Source organism: Cydia strobilella, chromosome 15 (assembly GCF_947568885.1).
Source record: "Cydia strobilella chromosome 15, ilCydStro3.1, whole genome shotgun sequence".
NCBI lineage: Eukaryota > Metazoa > Arthropoda > Insecta > Lepidoptera > Tortricidae > Cydia > Cydia strobilella.
Window position 1 is genome coordinate 6612570 of NC_086055.1, and position 21565 is coordinate 6634134.

Consider the following 21565-nt stretch of genomic DNA (forward strand, 5'->3'; position numbering starts at 1 on the left):
CGGCGTGTTGTCTCCTCTTCTTTTTTCTATCTTCATAAACTCTATCACTTCCAATATTTTGTCCTCCTACCACCTTTACGCTGACGACCTTCAAATCTACTCTCAGGGCTCTGTTACCGATCTATCACAGACTATCTGCGCCATGAACACTGACTTGGAGAGTATTTTAAATTGGAGTAAACGTTACGGTCTCAAGGTTAACCCTACTAAAACTCAGGTTATAGTCATAGGTAGCTCAAAGCTCACTGCCCGGATTGATTTAGGTTCTCTACCTGCCATTGTGTTTGACGGTATTCAGATTCCCTACTCTCTCCAGGTAAAGAATCTCGGTGTCATGATGGACCAGAGTCTCTCTTGGGTACCTCAGGTGAATGAGGTTAGCAGGAAAATGTTTGCTGCAACTGCATCACTCCGCAGACTCCGTAATTTCTTGCCTTACGCCACTAAGATTGCGCTAGCTCAATCCCTCTTATTGCCCATATTAGATTATGCCGACATTTGCTATCTGGACCTTACGGAGGACCAGCTGAATAAGCTCGAGCGCCTCCAGAATCTCGGTATAAGGTTTATATTTGGTCTGCGCAAATTTGACCATGTGTCACAGTTCCGTTCTCAGCTCAAGTGGCTTCCTATTCGTCTTCGCCGTGATTCTCATGTTCTCGCCCTTCTCTATGGCATTCTCTTTAACCCCGCTACACCACCTTATCTCAAAGAGCGTTTCAAGTATCTCTCTTCTATCAGATGTTCTCAGACTCATATTCTTGCTTCTCCCTCATCTACTTCTAAATTTTATAATAGCTCTTTTACCTTCCGGGCTGTTCGGCTGTGGAATGCTTTACCAGTAGAATTAAGATTAGCTAAATCTCTCCCCATATTCAAAAATCAGCTAAAACTATACTTTCTATCTCTGCCTTAAGTTGCCATTTTATATATTGTATATATGCTTGTATAAATATATATTATATATATATATATATATTGTATTGTATATTTATTTGTGTGTTAGGTTTCGTTTTAATACTTATATGTATAAGTAGTAATTGTAGTATGTGTGTTTGTGTTTAATAGTCTCCATATTTAGCTCTTTGCACTACCTGTTGACTTTTGTATGAGTTCTACATTTCCTGCTACCCAAAGGTTGTCTGGAAGAGATCGCTTTTTAGCGATAAGACCGCCTGTTGTTACCTGGTTCTATTTTTTCTTTAAATATTTCTTTGTAGTTTTACATGTATGTAAAATGTATAATTTTGGTGCAATAAAGAATATTTACTTACTTACTTACTTACATATTTCTTGAAAATGGATTATGAGATCAAGGACTGGGAAAGTAATTTAGATAAAGGCATTTGTAGGGCGCATGTCATGCGGTGCTTGGAATCTATTAATGTGTGTTCTTTTCTGCGTTTATTCACTGTTATTGTGCATGAAACATTGCATCTGGAAATAATGCTAATTAGAACGTTATTAGCTACCTAAACATTTCGCTAGGGTCGTTATTACAAAGATGAAAAAGAACCTATGATTATTGATTACGTACTGTATATCTACCTTGATAAATCAAACGATATACCTATATAATAAAACTGTTGACAAATATTCTGCAAGCACAGCAATTTAATTGAAAGATACAAGAATATAGAATATTAAAGAAATACACTTTCTTAACTTAACTTCCGTTGTTTCGTTTCCGCCCCACATAACCGCTGAAAGCGTCCAGAAGGCTCGTGAATTCGTAAAGTACAATTACTTGAGAGACTCGACTGTCGTCCAACTGTTCCGCTTATCAAACAAAACAAAACAAATACCACTAACTTGGTTGTATTTTTTAATTTATCGTAAAGTTGCCACATCGTCTGTGTGACTTTAGGTATAAAATTATTAGTTAAAAACGTAAATAATATTGATGTAAAAGGCTTAAATACTGTAACCATATCGTTGATTGGTTATCATTTTAATACCTTTGACAAAACGATGGTTTGTGTTTAGACTTATGTTTTCATGAAATATAAGTCATAACAGACTTTAATACCTACCTTACTTAACAATAGTTGTATCAAGAACAAAACTTTACTCTGTTTTATTAAAAACCGCAAAGCGCCGTTAAAACACAAAAATGTTCCGATGGCAAAAGTACCGATCACATACATAACAAAGTACGTATTTACAAAACAACAAATATAACCAATAAAGCACCGGAATCGTGGAATTATTCACGGAGCGTAGACCAGGATTCAGTAAATATGGTTTCCAATAATAAATAAGCCAATTGTCGTCTTCCAAATTTGTGTCACACACAATAATAGCGGCTTATGTGTGCCTACTTGACATTCACGGCGGCGCGTCCTCTACCCACGGACGGTATAAAATTCGTATCACCCTGCCATTTTGTAAAATCGACTGTTTTATAAAGAATAAAGCTCATTTATTACAATAAACTCGATAAGTAAATGTAAGGTTTTATTAAGGTTCAAATTACAAAGCACTCTATCTACAGATTTTTATTTTTGCGAGTTTTTCGACCGTATATTGGGTAAATTTAATGAACTGGTATATTTTTACCCCGAAAAATTCCGGTGTTGATTAAATTTGAAATTGAGAATGCTGCTTCGTGTATTCGTACGTGGTAATCTACAAGTTCTATATATCGACATATGTCGGGCTTAATAATTAAAAATTTTGCCTTTATTAAGTTAAGAGTGTAAATTTAGGGCGATCTGTAAGTCCTATTTAACACTTATTTAATTTGTTTTCTTCAAAATCTTTAACGTCATTTTTAGCGACTTTTACTGTGAAGAATTTAATTTCACACACATTTAAAATATTAAATAAAAAATAAGTATATAGGTAAGTATAGTACCTAAATGCCTAATCGCGTTGATCTTTTCAATACGCGTGACAAGATGAATGACATTACCATAAGGTAACTTAACTAAACTAAGGTAAGGTAGCTAACTAACTAGCTTACAGTTTTCTTTTCTTCAATGGTTTTTCTATTAAGATGATCCCTTGAGAATTTTTATTCGTACCTATCTAGTGGGTTTTTACTGTTCTTAGCGCTGGCAACAAAAGGGAAAGATTGCCAAGAGACGAGTCCCGCGATCAAAGAGAAAAAGGAGGCGTATAATAAACCGTCATGAAATGCCTGAGCTGCGCCTGCGTCTTGTAATTCTGACACTTGATTTCTTTATTCAATACAGATACCGTATTCAGAAAGTAAAATTCTATAAGTATAAATATCAATTCAATATCAAGTAACATTTCCAGTAGAGTGAACTTAATTTGACTTATGACGCGTAAAGTAGCAAAAAATATTATGTCCACTTTAACTTAGAATTTCTTTTTTTATTTATTAAAAAAACCTATTGTTACTGAAACATGACTACACTAATATAAACAAAAAATCACAGAAATTATAAGTATAGGAAGCAAAACAAACGAGTTTGTAATTATTCATTTGTACAAAAATTCCATAAAATGATGATGATGGTTTCAGAGCGTATTTGCAGTAGGTACAATGTTGATAATTATGTAAAATGCTTATTTAAGAATAAATCCCTTGGAACTCTGATTGATGCTTGCTTACGCCGCGCTGAGTTCTTGATTGCAAATAAAAAAAATACAGAAAATTTTAAAGCGTTCATATTCTGATGTTATATAAATAATAACATGAATACAGTTATTAGACGTTCATTCATTCACACGATGTGTGAATTGAGATGTATGTTTTAATGCATATTGTTGTTAGTGTTGGTCGCGTTAGATGTGATGTGAATGTGACTTTAGTTTTAGAAATGTCGGTATTACTTATATCAAACATAATATATTTATTTTCAACAAATCAACCACAATTAATATATGCAACAAATACATAACAATTGTACTAACTACCTTAAGAAACTAAAACCCGTTCTGAGCCATGCCGGGTCCAAAGGTCTCCCGCTGTATGGCGATGGAGACCTGTTGATCAAGCCATGACTCAGAACGGGGTCATTCCCTTTCTCACTGAGGCGCTTGCCAAGCTCTCGGAAGAGCTCACGCGCCTCCCGCCCCCAGGGCCCGGCTGTCTCGACGGCGACGGGCACGAAGTCGTAGGTGGCTGCCAAGGAATCAGAGTATTTCAGGCGCTTGTTTTTGGCGGCAGGCTCAGCCGCTGAGCCTGCCGTCTTAGCAGTGTATCCTACATGGGATGCAGCAAATGTACTCACACAGGTTGCATCCCATATACGACACCGCCCTCTCTGCCAGGGAACCAGTGTCAGCCCGTCGGGTCGTTTGCCGTCTGTTCGAGACAGCCCTGGGTGGTTCCATGAGGCATCGCTATCGAGAGCATCGCTCGACAAACGATTTGAAACTATAATAAACTACTATTCGTAATACTCGTACGTCTCAGTCGCTCTAGAATCAGACCAACCTAACTCTGCATGGCATTTGCAATGACAAAGTGTGACAATGTCACTATTAATAACATTTTTCTTATGAAAATGTGCCGTTTATAATAACACTCACTTTGTACTATTCAAGTCGGTGCAAGTTAGCTTAGACGGACTTTAGCACATTTCACCGCGTGAGATAAACCGCGCGTCTGTCTGTTTGTATGTATGTATGTATGTTCACGATAAAAAACTACTGAAAGGATTTTCATGCGGTTTTCACCTATCAATAGAGTGATTCTTGAGGAAGGTTTAGGTGTACCTATAATTTGTTTAGGTTTTGTGTAACCCGTGCGAAGCCGGGGCGGATCGCTAGTTAGGTATAATCTAATAAAATAACGGGGGTAAATAAAATAATGAAATGAAAAGAAAATTATTTATTTTGCTTAGATAACAAATGTTCTGTATTTTGCTTCGGAAACTCACAAACAAATAATCTGATAATGGTCTTTTACAGAATTTAACTCGTACCTAATTTAATTTTTTTACACTTTTACACTGTATAAAGTTACGTCAAAAAAACTCAACCATCCGGCGTGGTTGACAAACACGACGTTAAAACAATTTTCGCCAGTCACCGTTATCGGCGTCAAATCGTCGATATATTTTATCGCCGTTCTACCGATATTTATAATCGGCGGCGTGGATTCATTAATACACGTCAGTCCGTGATACCGGATCAACAGACGGACACTTAAGCATAATATTGGCGTTAATAAATAATACTATGGCTAGCGTACCCTATAATTATGTCTGTGCCAAACTGGTGGTATATGTACTCTATACATATATGAAAAGTGTCCATCAATAACAGTAAATAGGCGGCGCCACCATACACCGATGTACCTAGACCATACACCTAGTATTTTATTTGATGTGCGCCCGTGCGACCGCGAGGGACAGAAACAGAACATACGCAATGTGACAAAATTAAAAACACATTTTAACATTCCTGACAACATCCCAAAAACAACCTACGTAATTTGGTCGGGTTATTTCTTGCCGCTCCCCCATTTCATCTCTACATTATTATACCTCTATGATTCATGTCAGAGTTTCCTATATATTACAATACTCTTTGGTCCCAGAGCCTACCTAGCGCCACCGGAGAGATTAGGAACTATTATTTACAGCTGAAAGTTGGTCACTTTTGCAACAGTTCTGCTATAAGAGATTGTCGTCCTTTCTATACCGTCCATAGTACAGGGACATTTCATGAGCGATCCTGTACAAACGCATTTTATTTCGTATATTATCTGCATCTTTCAACGTGTCAAGTCGCTGATTATTTTACTGAGCATTTTTTACAACCATTAATGTGAAAAAACTTCTATACCTGGAAATCTTCAGAAAATTCGCGTTTGTACGGGCAAGGTAGACGACTTAATATAAAAAAATAGCGCCAAAATATGTACTTAAATAAAAACAACATGACCTTTCATTACAAACAACTACTACACCTATAATAATGCCACTGATATTAAAAATAGCCGGAACGGACTCATCAATACACGTCAGTCACTAATAGCGGATCAACAGACAGACAGTTAAATTATAGATGGAAAATATAAACGGTAGCATTACCAACGAATTAATGCATTTACATAAAAGACTCAGACCGAAGAGATTTATATCGGCCTCTTTTAACGTTGTGACTTTTGGAATCGCAAAACATGCAATAAAATAAGTGTTAAAAGTGCAGAAAACCTAGGAGAATTAGTAAGGATATTTACAAATGTGGCTGTCCCGTGTGGTGGACAAATCTGCCAATGCGGGGGGGATAGCTGCGTCTGTGGATAGGTAACCACATCTGACTGGCATATACTGTACATACAGTGTGTAAATCCAATATTTAAACGGTGGTTGGCATAGGATCTATAAGAAGTATAATGAGATAAATTTTGCTTAGAAATACAATGAAAATATTAACCATACAAAATAATTCGGCCGGCAAAGCAATACACAAGTTACAAGATACGAGCTTTTTAAAGTATCTGTCAACGCTTGTTGTTTAAAAAGCTCGTATCTCGTAATGTCATGTCATGTTATATTTAGTAACGTTTGCAGTATATTGCTACTCGGTGAATTTTCAAAAATTAATTACGGGGTCATACTTACTTACTTACTTAATGGCGCAGCGACCCAAAATGAGTCTTGGCCTCCGACACGAGTATACGCCAGTCGTCTCAATCCTGTGCCATCTCCCGCCAGTTATCGGCATGGAGAGCGCTCAAATCTACTCCAACAGCATCGCCCCAGCGATACCTGGGACGTCCGATCGGCCTCCGCCCCACCTGGCGTCCCAAATACAAATACAAATACAAATTTTTATTGTTTGAATGTGAGTGGTTATAAATGGTGGTAGGGTTAGTATTTGGTTACATCACAATCAGCCTGAATTTGGCGTACAATACTCTTTGACTCTCAATGTGCATGTCATTAAAACCTATAAAATTAAAATAAAAGTATAAAAATGTCAGAAAAAAAAATAAGTATTAGTAATAATAATAGAGAATAAGATAATAATAAGATTATTCACCAGCAGCTTGCTCTTCTATATGACCTTGTGGACCGCGAAGTACCGTACTACAAGTATTTACCTGTGCCAGTTCTCGAGAATGGTCGTGCCACGCTCTATTGGGATCGATCTATCATCACTGACAGGACTATTGTAGCCAATAAGCCTGACATTGTGATAATAGATCGATCGCAGCGCCGAGCCGTGCTCGTCGACATCACCATCCCCCATGATGAGAATCTCGTGAAAGCCGAGAAGGACAAGTCCAGTAAGTACCTAGACTTGGCTCACGAGATAACCGCCATGTGGGATGTTGATTCGACGATCATTGTCCCGATAGTCGTTTCAGCGAACGGTCTCATAGCGAAGAGTCTCGACCAACACCTTGAGAGGTGTCAGGGGTCAGATGCAGAAGGCGGTGATCTTGGACACGGCGCGGATAGTCCGCCGGTTCCTCTCTCTGCGGCCCTGACCACCGGCAGCTTGGGCCCTGCCCCGCTGCTGGCGGCACCCTAGGTTAGGTTTGATTATAAAATTTGTTTATATGTATTTTGTATTGTTTTGTAATTGTTTTTATATTTTACTTTTATATCCATATTATAAAAAACCTAACATAAGAAAATGAATAAATATAGAGAATAATAATAACAGGTCAATGTCATGCATACAGAAAAGTGCCAACACATAATTTTCATAACAATTTTATGTCAAGCTAATACAGTACCTAAAAAGTAATAATAATAATAAAATATTATAACAGTTATTAGGCGTTGGTGGATACAAAGTGTTCATTAACCGAGTAGAACATTTTTTGTAAACACCACTTAAATAATTTGGTTTTAAAACCTTGACAATCCAAGGATTTTAAGTCATTTGGCAAATGGTTGAAGATTTTGACAGACATGAAAACCAAGTACGCCCTTTTAACGCCGCGATCCTCCTCCATTCTCAAAACATGGCCGAACCAGCGGAGACGGTGAATTACGGGGTCATAACTAAGTGTAACTTAAAAAAAACTTCTTAATTAATGATTACATGAATAAATCCTATTATTATTAATAGCCCTTTGAAGTGTCCCACTGCTGGGCACAGGCCTCTCCCCTTGATCTCCACAACTCCCGCTGTTGTGCTTTTTCCGGCCAGTTACTGATGAAGTGATGAAGGTGTCTAAGTCGTCCCGCCATCTCCGTCTGGGCCTGCCACGTCCGCGCTTCTTTTGCGGCATCCACTTGGTGGCTATACTAGCCCACCTATCCGGATGCATGCGGCAGACGTGACCCGCCCAGTTCCACTTCAGCCTAGCGGTCTTCTCCCCCACGTCAGCTATGCCTGTTTTGGAGCGCAATGTAGTGTTTCGGATGCAATCCGTCCTTGTGACACCTAGAATACTGCGCTCCATTGCTCGCTGGCAAACCTTCAATTTGGACTTCTGACTCTAGATGTCCGACCATGTTTGGGCACCGTAGGTTAGGACAGGCAGAATACACATAAATAAATCCTATATCTAGTTTAATTTATTACCCGTATTGGATTCTCACACTGTATACATATCGCTAACGGTTATCTGGACACGACGTAAATAATTAATATTACCTAACGAAAGCGCTACGTGTAAGTTCTTCGTTAGTGGAATTTACATGCTGTACCAGGATGTAATTGAGAACAATGCTGTAGAAAAGTGGGCACTTATATTTGATAAATAATAAATATATACACTCATAAATATGTATATACCCAACCCATGCCCGACAGATATTGCGAACTCCAGAAAAAATCCCATAGGTATATATTTAACATTAGATTATCGGAATGCGAATCTTCTGGACGTTAAGTCAGTTAGCCGTACCAGCGGGAGCGGGCTAATTCTCATCCAATTAGCACTATAGTTACAGGTACTTCACAGGTCACTATACAGGCGAATTTGAACCTTATCTCCATAGCTTAATAACTTTGCGCGTGAAAGCTTTTCTCGTTGCCAGGCGGACAACAATGGAGACAGAATTTTCTTTTTGTTTTTGCATAAGTAAAATACGGGTGATGATATGAATCCTTTTTAAGAGCAAACAAAAATCTGAACTCGTTACATATTAAACACTCTCTTTTCTTTTTTTAGGGTTCCGTACCCAAAGGGTAAAAACGGGACCCTATTACTAAGACTCCGCTGTCCGTCTGTCCGTCTGTCTGTCTGTCACCAGGCTGTATCTCATGAACCGTGATAGCTAGACAGTTGAAATTTTCACAGATGACGTATTTCTGTTGCCGCTATAACAACAAATACTAAAAAGTACGGAACCCTCGGTGCGCGAGTCCGACTCGCAATTGGCCGGTTTTTTTATATATTTAGTTATAGTCTGCATCTTCTCAAATCAATTTTTTGTCTAAGACGGTAATCTGTTAAAGAAAAGCCATTGTTTTTTTTTGCGAGCGGTCGCCCATTGTGTACCATGGAGTCTAAGCGCGTGCTACGGCACGTGCAATTGTCGGAGACAATGATATACAATGGGCGACCGCTCACGAAAAAGGAACAATGGTTTTTGTTTAGCAGATTACCGTCTTAGACCAAAAAGTCATTTGAAAAGATGCAGATTATACAATAATACATGCAGTAGTGCCAGTAGGTAGTTACCTATAATATTAGAACAACAAGGGCTCGCTCATTTTCTTCGTTTTAAAATTTTTAAAATCACCGAGATATTATTTTAAGGTTTGGATGTTTTTTACGGGCATAACATTAGATAGTCTTTTGAAAGCTAAAAATGGTAAGTATTATTTGTAGTGGCTGTTTGTTTACCTAAATAAATAAAAAATAAATAAATGACTTATATTGACCGGGATATAGACCGTGATTACTTTTGTATTATTTGTGAGCTCCCGATATTAATCCCGGTCAATATAAGTCTAGTGAAACTAACCGTGAATCATTCAAAACTCTAAAAAATAAATGACAGAGAAACAGCATTCTTACCTACAGAACAGACGCCAATAAAACAAAATTTAATAAAATAAACGCTTAAATACTTTTAGCAAACACGCCTCAGATCGATAAAACGCCATAAAATTTATTTTAGCTACATTAGTGCACCGGCACTTGGCAGTTCTTATCAGAATTACCGTAATTGACGTGCAAGTGGCGTAAAAGTGAATCTGAGGTCTGAGGCTCCGGCTCGGCGGATCGATAGCTCCCGCCCCCGGCGGCGCGCCCCGCCGCAATCTCCGCGAAGGCGCGAAAATGTATTCTGAGCGCTTCAGTATGCTGATGACATTGTAAATCATCTCACACACTATTAAATGGCTATCGGGTCGGATTTGATGCTCCGTTTTGAACTCGAAATAAATATTTTGGACGGAATATTTGAAATCTTCTTCGCGGTTTACTAAATATGCAGCGAATTTGTAGATGCTTAGGTTCTTATGAGCCGTGAATGTAAGTTCAATAAATAGAAAAAATTTAATAGCAAATCATAAAAGTTTCCTCGCTGCGTTTTCTAAGAATCTTATAAATATTTTCTCACGCAAACCGTCCTCTTGGGTTTTAAAAACAATATTAAATTACATAGGTAAGTACTTATGTATTTATTATAACGTTTCATGTGCGTATCTTACTACATTAGTTTTTCTCTTACTGCTCTATTTATTTTTTTGCATAGTACCTACGTTAATTTCTATTATTGACATAATTATACAAATATACTTATTAGATTATCATTCTTATAAGAAACTCCCACAATGTGTAAAATAATGATTTTATTAGACATCTTTATCTTTAGTACCTTGTCAGTTATCCTCATTATTCTCAACTATCTACTACAAACTTTGTAGCAAAAAACGAAACAATCAACAGAAGCTCGGCGGCACGGCACCGGCAGTTCACTTCAGCCTTCAGTCCGCAATAAAGGTCCCACAAACAATAACAGCGCTAGTACGCAAGCGCCTTTATTAGATTAACTCGGCAAAAGCCGGTCTCATCGTTTCATTATTTAGGATTGCTCCGAAATCATTATTCTCCAACTTTGTTCCGAGGCAACTATTTTTAATCGTTAAATTGTCGCCTCGCTTTTTAATCTCGAAACTGAAAGTATCACGTTAGTTGCTTCAGTTTTTTGCAATAAAGCGCTCGCTTTAATCTTCTTTCATTTAATCTTTCCTTAAATAATTTATATTTTTTCCTCTTTAATTTACGATACAGCAACAGCAGCCGGGACAATTATCGTCGTCAAGTGTTATTTTCGATTTCGACGTATAACTTTGAATTCATTTTCGCTTGAGTAGAATTAAATCAGCTGCATTTATGACGAAAGGGGACGGCCGCCTCGAAACCAGGCAGTTGTCCATACAAACGTATTCCCCATTTTCCTCTCTGGATATTAGCATTATTATAATAATAATAAATAAATAAATAATAAATATTATAGGACATTCTTACACAGATTGACTAAGTCCCACGGTAAGCCCAAGGAGGCTTGTGTTATGGGTACTCAGACAACGATATATATAATATATAAATACTTAAATACATAAAAAAACCCTTGACTTAGAAACAAATATCTGTGCTCATCACACAAATAAATGCCCTTACCGGGATTCGAACCCAGGACCATCGGTTTCACAGGCAGGGTCACTACCCACTAGGCCAGACCGGTCGCCAATTGAAAATATTTTTACACAATTTGATGTATTTTAATCACACCGACCGTTAGATTATTTCGACTTTTAATTATTATAGTAGTAGTAGTAAATCACTTTATTGTACAAAACAAAAATTGTTAACATGAAATAAGAGATAGGAGCGAAAAACAGGTTTCATACAAATTTATAAAAGCTTCTAACCTAACGCAGCGGCGGGCCCACGGCGCGGCGCTCTCGTTCGCAACGAAATCGCCCACGTAGGACACTTCTATAGGTATCAAAGGATTGATTCACCCCGCGCCGGATGGCTTCGCTTCGCGTTCGCGTGTTGTTCGCCTACGTAGTACGCTGCGTAACTCTTATACTAAATAACTCTTATACTAAAGCAAAAATCGAAAAAAAAACCAAAAGATCGGCCATAGCTATGATTAAAATACATCAAATTGTCTAAAAATATTTTTCATAATCAGAGAGGAAAATGAGGACTACGTTAATATTGAGAATTGATAGTCCCATATCCTGTTAATTACAGAGCGGCCGAATTAGAGCGCACCGCAGTCCGATGCAATTCATGCAATGTTCATATTTTGAGCAAACAACTGCTACCGATATTAACTTGCTACATGCCTAATGAATCTAATGATTCAAACGGACTTTGATATTCAAAAAGGATTGCGATGATCATATACAATATTAGTAAGTACTAGTACCTAATAGTTACTAGTAGTAGTAGTAATTTAAGGAATTGCTAAGTTAAGTTGAATGGAACGTGCAATAAAGCTGCACGATTGTATCGTAAATCTTTGTAGTATATAAATGAATGTTTAACAACTCAAAAGACTAGTTTATTATATATAAATTAAATTGGTTTACACTAGTCATGAAATTATATGTAGGTTCAATAATATATGGAAACACAAGAACAAGCATATTTGAACTTTCAGTGAAGGAGGTGGATTCATCATAGTATGTATTTTGTAACGTCACTGGATACGTTTCTCTATTTTCCAAGGGCAAGTTTTGCTCTTTTGAATTTGGAACTTTTATTTTTATAAGATTTCAAAATTCGAATTTAATTTATACTTGTACAAGTGCTCGGGGACTTACGAGGCTATGCTAAATACATAGCAACAAATAGTTTGAACATTTTGACTCATTTTTACTCTAAAGTAAAATAACCTATTGTTATGATTAACGACTAAACAAATCCATATACCGATTCGGGCCATTTTTTTAATTTTTGTAATCGGAAGCGACTCGATTTGTAGGAAAATATGTTTCCGAGTCAAGATATACGCCGTGGCCCAGAGTATATGGCGACTTTATGAATGGATTTCATTCATAATCCGTCCATGCACTTTTGCAGCTCACTGTACATAAGTGAAGAAGTAATTGATCTATCTATGGTCCTACTTAGGAACGACTTTGTGACAGTCCGAGTCCGAGTTCCGAACCGGGGGGATTATGATTATCTAATTTTCCCTGTGCAGCTATACAGACAATGCTATTAAAGACTCACTTTAAAATAATTTAAACTAGTAGGTCACAGGGTTAACAGCATTGAAAAGCTGCTTTTTAAATATTTAATAAAATAATTTGATTTGTTGAAAAGGTTAAAAACCACTATGGTACATGAACAAATATAACACATCCGTGAAAAGGCCGGGGAAGCGTTTTAAACTTATATTGGAATAGTTTCGGCATCGCTTTCGGAGTCCGATATCGGACCTGCGTCGGTATCCATGGATATTGCTTTTTTATGGTCTTCCTTTTTGTTTCCTTCTGAACATCTTCATCTTACAAAATACTGTTGCGTTAATAATGAAGTTTGACGTTTTATTGCTTGCTCCATGTAACCAGTTAGCAAACATGAGCCTATTATTACGAGCAAGAGCAGCATATGTAACGTGCAGAGTCTGTTCGGAAAAAGAGTCGTGGAATGTATTTGACCTCATACATTCCACGACTTTCCCCCACAGACTACATTTATGACAAAAAATACATAGTTCAATAATTCTGCATTTTATTTTGTTAATAACTTAAAAACAGTCCTATCGTTACAATTTTAGTATTTTTTTTAATACCACGTCGGTGGCAAACAAGCATACGGCCCGCCTGATTGTAAGAAGTCACCGTAGCCTATGGACGCCTGCAACTACAGGGATGTTGCCGACCCTTTAAAAACCTGTTCACTCCTTTTTTGAAGAACCTTATACTGTACTATATATTTAAAGTATTTATTAGAAAGAAATGACACGTCTAACATACACACAAATAAGCATTTTGTGTTTTATTTTTATTTCCATATTTAATAACCTAACTTAAGTTAAAAGAGAAATAAAAAAAAATAAAAAGTGGAGACTGCCTTGCGATAACATTTTTTCTGGAAGTAAAGTCCCGGAAACGTACTAAGTAAATAATATTGTTATGAATACGGTAAAAAACAATGAATTCCTCGTTTTTCTTCAATACAATCAATAGGCGTAAAATAAGTTTAGGTATTTATACTGTGCCTATTCCGATCACTGCTAATTAGTTACTCTCGATTTTTAGTTTTGACATAAGTGAATAAAATTGTTGACATACGATTACTTACTTACTCAGACATTTTTAAATTTATCAAATAATGTAAATTACATGTACCTATACTCAATACTCAATATTTTATTGCAAATTCACAAAGTAATTGTACAGGTGGTAAACTTATAAGCTAGGTCTTTGTGAACCCTGTTGGGCACTGCAATATACTATAACTATAATTTACAATTAAATTAGAGAGGAGAATTTTTGATTAATTATTTTAACATACAATCATTATAATAAAAATGTAAAAATAAGAATTTAAATGTCAAAAATACACTCTTCGTGTCGAAAGTTTTAATTGCAATGTCATTTGTCATTTATTATTCAAAACAATAAGTATTATATTAACGAGAACAAATAATCTATAAATATTATTGAATTATAATATGTCATTAAAAAATTCGCTTAGAGTGTAATATGACTTATCTAATAATAACTGTTTAATTTTATTTATATATATATTATCATTTTCTTCTTCTTTTATAGAGTCCGGGAGTTTATTATATATTTTAATAGACATTACTAAAGGGCCTGATGACAGTAGTTTAAGTTTACAAGGTGGTGGGATTAGTCTATTCTTGTTACGTATGGGTCGTGTAGAAGGTAGGTCCTCTCGTTTTATATAGAATTCCCTGTGCTTTCGAACGAACTTACACATTTCTACCCTACTGACGATCATAATATAAATTCGTGTAGGATAATTTATATTGTAATTTTGTATTATGAGAATAAATATCTAAATAATATCAGTTACGTTTTAGATAATGGTTTAATAAAAATTAAACCGGTTTAGTTTCTTAGCAGAAAATGAAGGAATGCATGCTTAGACGTGACTAAAGTACTAGTACCTAACATATGTAAAATGGTCCTAAATTTGTAAGCACATTGGCAGATGATAAGGTACAGTTTTTTTTTGTAGCTAATGATTGGAGCGCGTGGCAGGTATAATTTTGCCGCGCCGACTACAAGGGTGTAAGGATGTTCAGATTTTAATGACAGGTACATCCTTATCGTATTTCAGTGTAATCCGTCTGTCGGACACATAAAAACGGTTGTTCGTGTGTGGTGAACATTTTGATATAAGCGTGCGCACATGTTTATCGGCAGATGTTTATTTTTAGAAGAATTATTTCGCTCGTAGCCCATTTTTTTTTTTTTGTGCCGTGCGCTTGTTAGCGTTATTTATTGCATCAGTGCGTATGTAATGATTAGTCAATTCAGTCATCTCATCATGTGTCTTTAGCTTTTACTTTAGTTTAGGTACTTACATCTAATGTAAAAGCTAAGCTAAGAAGTTTTTAGTTGTTTATTGCATTGGTGCGTATGTTATGAGTAGTCAATTCAGTCATCCGATCATGTGTATTTAGCTTTTACTTTAGTTTAGATACATCTAAAACAAAAGCTAAGCTAGTAAGTTTTTAGTTGTGTCATACTTTTTGAAGGTAACACGTATCCGTTACCTTTGTTATTGCAATAAAATTGACTAAATTAAATATTTAAATATATTTAATAAATTCTTATTACGTTCTAATTCAAAGTACCTAATATGCATCTTTTCTTTATCTTAATATAAAAATTATGCTTGCATTTTTTTATGCGGATACGGCGGCATTCTAACAGAATTGCTATTCACGCTTGCGTAACCTCGGGTTTAAGAACACCTTTGATACCTCTAAACATCTGTCGTGGGGCAAATCGGACAACAAAAGGTTTTTTTACCCTAATGACGATTGCAGCCTTTGATAGACGCTCAGTTAATAGAATATATTTCTCCAGCTCAGCGGGTGTGGAATAATACCATCAAATTGAATCTTTATATGTAATTTAACTGGAATATTTCTATCTTACTGATCTGGGTTTTCTTTTGTTCTAGGATGTGAACTTCGTCATCGGGCCGTCAATGACGACAAAAATTATCTGACCCCATCGGAAAATGAGGTCACAAGCATCAAAAACTTTGAAGAAGGGGGTCGTGAGCAAAACAGCTTTCAAGGCACGATCCAATACTAAACAAGTCAAGAAAAAACTGATACCCAAAAAGGGAAAGAATTTGGCAAATAAAACCATATCGAGAAACGCTAAAAAGACATTAGAAGATGCTATCCACCGGAAAAATGAGGATGAATCTTCTAATTCAGATAAAAGTGATAGTTCCGATTCAGCAAAAGCGGGAACATCAAAAGCTAGTTCATCGCGTAGTGACTCGCCTATTAAAAAGACAAAAAAGGATTCCAAGGAGAAGAAGGAGTCGCCAAAAGGGACTGCAGGTATAAAAAGAGTGTTGGCAAAAAAATGTCCTAAAAAACCCAAATCCCCAACAAAATCTAAATTGATAACGGCAACACAAGGGGATGACAATGATAATATTAAGTACAAAATTAATTCTTCTTTACCCAAAAAGCTAACATCGAAAGTTGCTAAAGCTAAAGTCCTTTTAAAGAAATCTAGTGGAATACAAAAAAAGAAAACAACACCTGCAGCTAAACTTGAAGGTTCAGATAAACATGATAAAAAGGACGAAATTATGTCTCAAGAAACTAAAAGTAAGGAATACGGTGAAAACAGTCGGGAGATAATTTCCGATTCTAAAAATGAGGCTGAAAACCCTTATGATGAAAAACCTGATGATAAAGAATGTTTCAATAATAGTGGCTTAGCGAGTACATTTTCGAAACCGTCTGCGTTAAATTCGACTGAAACATCACCTAAAATTGAAGTCGAAAGGCCCCCTAAATTTTTCACTTCCAGTCGACCGCCACGAACGGTTGATATTGATGTCAAATGTTTTAAAAACTCTAAAGGCAGCCTTAGCGTTTCTGAAAGATTTTTGTCAATGAAGTGCGAAACAAAGACAGACGAAAACACTAAGGAAAAGAGCGTCTTAAATACTTTGGTGACGCCTGGTCCCGAAATTGATGTCTATACATTTACCGAAAAAGTAGATTCCCCGAAAAGTATATTGTCAGGCTTCCGAAGTCCTGTAAATAAGAACGTAGGTCGGGTGCGTCCGATTGCTAGAGTAAAAGGAACTATTATTGATAAAAAAGAACTAGAGAAAAAGAAGTACTCGCCTCATCGCCCTATCGAAGAAGTTGTCAAACAGTTAAAGGCCAAGAAAGGTAATGAAGAGCTTAATTCTGTTCAAGTTGATGCAACATCAAGCTTAGCTGTATCTGCAGTTGATAGTATAGACAAAGAAATTGAGGAAAAACCAATAGTCAGTAAGTCTTACAAAATGGTGGCACGTAAATCCAGTATCACAGGAAAACCATTCAGTCCAATAAAGTTTCTTGATCAGGAGCCTGTAATAAATAAGAGTGACAAAGAAAAAGCTCTCAAAACATCCCCACCAACTAAGAAAACAACGTGTAAAGTGAAAAAGTCAAATAAGAAAAGTTGTCTATCAGATGAAGATATAGATACATCTAAATTTGCTATTAACACTAAATCATTCCATTATACATCATCGGATGAAAGCCAGAGCGAATCAAACGATGATCAGGACTCAAAATACTCCTCTGGTTCGGATTCACCTAAAAGCAAGAAAACTAAAGCTAAAAAATATAAACGCATTACTGATGGGGCTAAGAAAAATACTTCCAAGGAATTAAAAGAACTTTCGAAAGATTCTCTCATTGATCTAAAAGATGAATCTATTTTACTTGGAGGAGAAAAACCAAGTAAACGGAGACTAAAACTATTATCTATGTGGTCGGGGCCTAAAAAGCACAGAATGGCTTCACTAAACGCCATTGCTAAAGTACACTGTCTCTACGAAAATGAAAGCAGAACACATATGGAGTTAGGTCTTATGAAAACGATTGACAGACCTGTGCTACCTAGTACATCTAAAGCCACAACAGTCAAAAAGAAAGAAACGAAACCAAAAGAGATGAATCAGGGAGAGACCACATCTGAATCTGATTACGACAGTAAGAAAGACAATAAAAAGGAAGATAGTTCAGAGAGCTCAGATGATAATCCACCAGTCCAACGATCTTTACGAGGAGTGCCTGGAATAAGAAGTGCTGGGAAATATTGGGATCCCAAATCGTCAACCTCATCAAGCGAAGACAGTGAATTAGAATCTAAAAAGAAAACCACTCCTAAAGCATCATCAAGCAAACCTGATACAGAAAAACCTCCGGCCAAAATGAAGAAAACTGCCGGAGTGCCTGTAAAAAAGAAACGAAACCGAAACGAAGTCGTGATGGATCTAAAAGATATGGTTGTACAAAAAAGAATGGCGAGTCTAAATGCCACCGCTATACTGGCAGCCAGTTACGAAAAACGATCATCTAAATCTAGTAAGGACGACACGACGTCGGATTCTTGTAGCGATGAGTCTTTTTCTCAGAAGCCAAAAAACGGGGTAAGTTCCGGCGTTAAGTCGGAAGCAAAAAACGAAGAAACTAAAAAGGAAAAAGACGATATAACAACAAAGGATAGCAAGCAAAAGGTCGAAGTGATTGTGAACCAAGATACTGACGTCACAATTACCGGAGTTTATTCGACACACCATCACGAAGGCTTCTGTACCGTTTCTGGGATGCAATATCGTATATCCTCAACCAGTCACACCCAGACAACGGCAACTGCAAATTGCGACAAGGTAAGCAAAATATATGTAGTTAAAACTTTCACCAAACTGCCAACCCGCTTGTATAAGTTGGTCTTGGCTTGCCAACAAGATGCAAATAAAGATCAATTATCGACTAAAAGTCAGCAAATCGGAGCATGTAAATAAGGATAGCTCGCCCGCGGGCGCCTCGACTCTCATTAATACCCGGTAATTAAGTAAGTTCTATGTAAACACGCCTCGGGACCATCATCATCCCTATACACATTATCCGTCATAGACTCATCGCTTACGTACCTGAAGATACGCGGGAAAGTAAACCTTTTGTGTACCTTTTCTGTAAACGATGAATTTCGAGTGGAAAGAAGTAATCAATTGAAGTGAGATTTACGCGTGACAGGAGTAACCGTCTTTCTACCCTCGACGCAGAGTATATCGTTCGACGCGTTAAACCTTATTAACGTAACGTTAAACACTCAAGAGCGTCAAGGATCGTCACTGATAAATTTAGCTTCTTATTAACTGCAATTAGTTTTCATTCCAAGCGCTAGAATTAATCCTTCATTAAGGGGCCTACGTGGGGCCCACTGACTATCAGTCCGCCGGACAATATCGGCCTGACAGTTAGAACAAAAATTTGACAGTTCCGAACAACTGACAGGCCGATATCGTCCGGCGGACTGATAGTCAGGGGGCCCCTTGGTACTTTTATACTACCTAACGCGTATAAGTTTTTTTTTTTCTTTTCTTTACAACAACTTACAACGAAAAAAAAATTACCGTTAAAGACTAAAAGTAAACAAATTAAACCAAACTTATCGAGCAAAATTATTAGATTTATTGTAATATACTACTATTTACTGGATTAACGAAAAGTGTTCGACGGGACCACCGAACAATTGCCGAGCGGATGAAGTTGTGGAAAATAGCTGCTTAACAATCTTAACATTGACGCTTTTAGCGGCTCGGGGCAAAATACGGCGTTCCGTCTTAACCTTAACTGCCACATTACACAACGATTTACATTTTACTCGTACTTCCGTTTGCGGCGGGACGTTGAGAAAATTCTTGAGGCACATAACATGCCTGGGAAGGAAAAACACAGTATAACAATTCTAAACTTGACAGCACTGTTTGTCGAACTGTTTGTGTTAAGTTTTTTTACTATTGCGTGTACCTACTTAATTTCGGTTTTTAGGCATTTAACTAAAAAAAATTGGTAAATTAAATTATTCGACTTAGGGTATTAAAATCGCGTTTTTAATCTTAACTTACAAAAGCTCGCCCAATTGTATTTAATGTTAATAAGGCTACTACTTAAATTTTTGTATGAAATTACAAGCAAATATTAGCCTTCGTGAATTAAGAATTGTAACCTTTGTCCGATAATAATGCTTATTTTTAAGACTATGAACTCTAAGTACTAGAAATAAAGTAGAATTTTACTATTGCTGTAATTATGTAATGCGGCATGCTAATAGACAGACCAAAAAATTTGGGGCGATAGAATAAAAGTTTCACTTTAAAAAGTAATTGTGTGGTTTTATGAAACCACGATGCAAAAGTGAAACTTAATTCATTATTAATATCGCTTACTTATCAAGGGATTAAGAAATCGGTATTAAGTAAGCTCTCCGATTACACCTACGTTGTTACGGATCTCACTGTTATGTTACACTGGCGTTTTCGAGATGTCTACACGCTTGGGAAAACAAAAAGTCGTGTGTGACTATTAACTTCCTATTATGACATGACTATTTGCCATTCACCGTAGAATTTGACAGATAAAGAGTTTGACGTATTATTATCGTATTTAAGGTTAATAAGGTCTACTGTCCTTAAAATTTTGTATGAAATTATAAGCAAATATCAACCTTCGTGAATTAAGTATTGTATCCGTGATGATGATGATGTTCGAAAACAAAAAGTCTTATGCTTATGTAAGACTATGAACTCTTGAGTACTAGAAATAAGTAGAATTTTACAAATGCTGTAATTATGTAATGCGACATGCTGCTATCAAAAATTTTTGGGCGATAGAATAAAAGTTTCACTTAAAAAACCTCTATGAAAAACCATTATAGAAACCAATTTTTCTCATCGCTCGCACAAATGACTATTAGACTACCTAAAGTAGGAAGGTGGAAATCACTAACAATTATTTAAAAAAAAGTTCTACCGTAAAAACATGGAAGTGATATATCATTGTATACCGCATAATATATCCACTAGTCTCTCGTAAAACTAAAGATACAAAAGGTGACCATGGATGGTTGAATTTATGTTGCATATATAGTAGTTTCTGTGGTAACTTAACTATTATATCATCGGTCGAATGAAATAGTCACATTTTTGCTCATATTATTAAAACATATGACATTTTTAAATGTTCCGTCCTGACGCTGTATGATATTCCAGGAGGGCTGTTCTCGTGAAGATGGGGCTCGCTACACGCCCCTCTCAGCCTTGTCGTCCATGCAGCCTCCGGCCGAGCACGTCCACACTCATCCGCATCCAGGTAACGTTCTTAACATTCTATTTACTTACCTTTCATTCAAATTAATTCAACTCGTACGTAGTTGCGAAGACAAAAGTTGCTCGTACGCGCCTAGCCTTATTCATAGACGTAATCCAACGGATTTATAGTTGGTCAAATCAAATTGGCAGTAAATAAGAACCAAAAAAACTATACTCATCCTTTTCTTTTGGTTGCTAGTACTAGTGTAAGACGAAGATAGTATGATTATCTCTGTCTATGTTTGAAATGAGACAGTCCTTTGACAAACTATATAAGCCGAAGTGGCAATAGGCGAGTGGTATTTGAGTCCA

General features: G+C 36.6%; 1 protein-coding gene across 1 annotated transcript in view; it reads left to right on the forward strand.

Moving 5' to 3' along the window:
* The window catches only part of LOC134747931 (uncharacterized), a 290299-nt gene that overhangs the window by 60087 nt on the left and 208647 nt on the right, over positions 1-21565 (forward strand). The window contains exons 2-3 of the mRNA XM_063682609.1: positions 16031-18769; positions 21155-21254. Coding sequence (XP_063538679.1) covers positions 16091-18769; positions 21155-21254 — 2779 coding nt within the window. The 5' untranslated portion in view covers positions 16031-16090. The remainder of the gene's footprint in view (positions 1-16030; positions 18770-21154; positions 21255-21565) is intronic.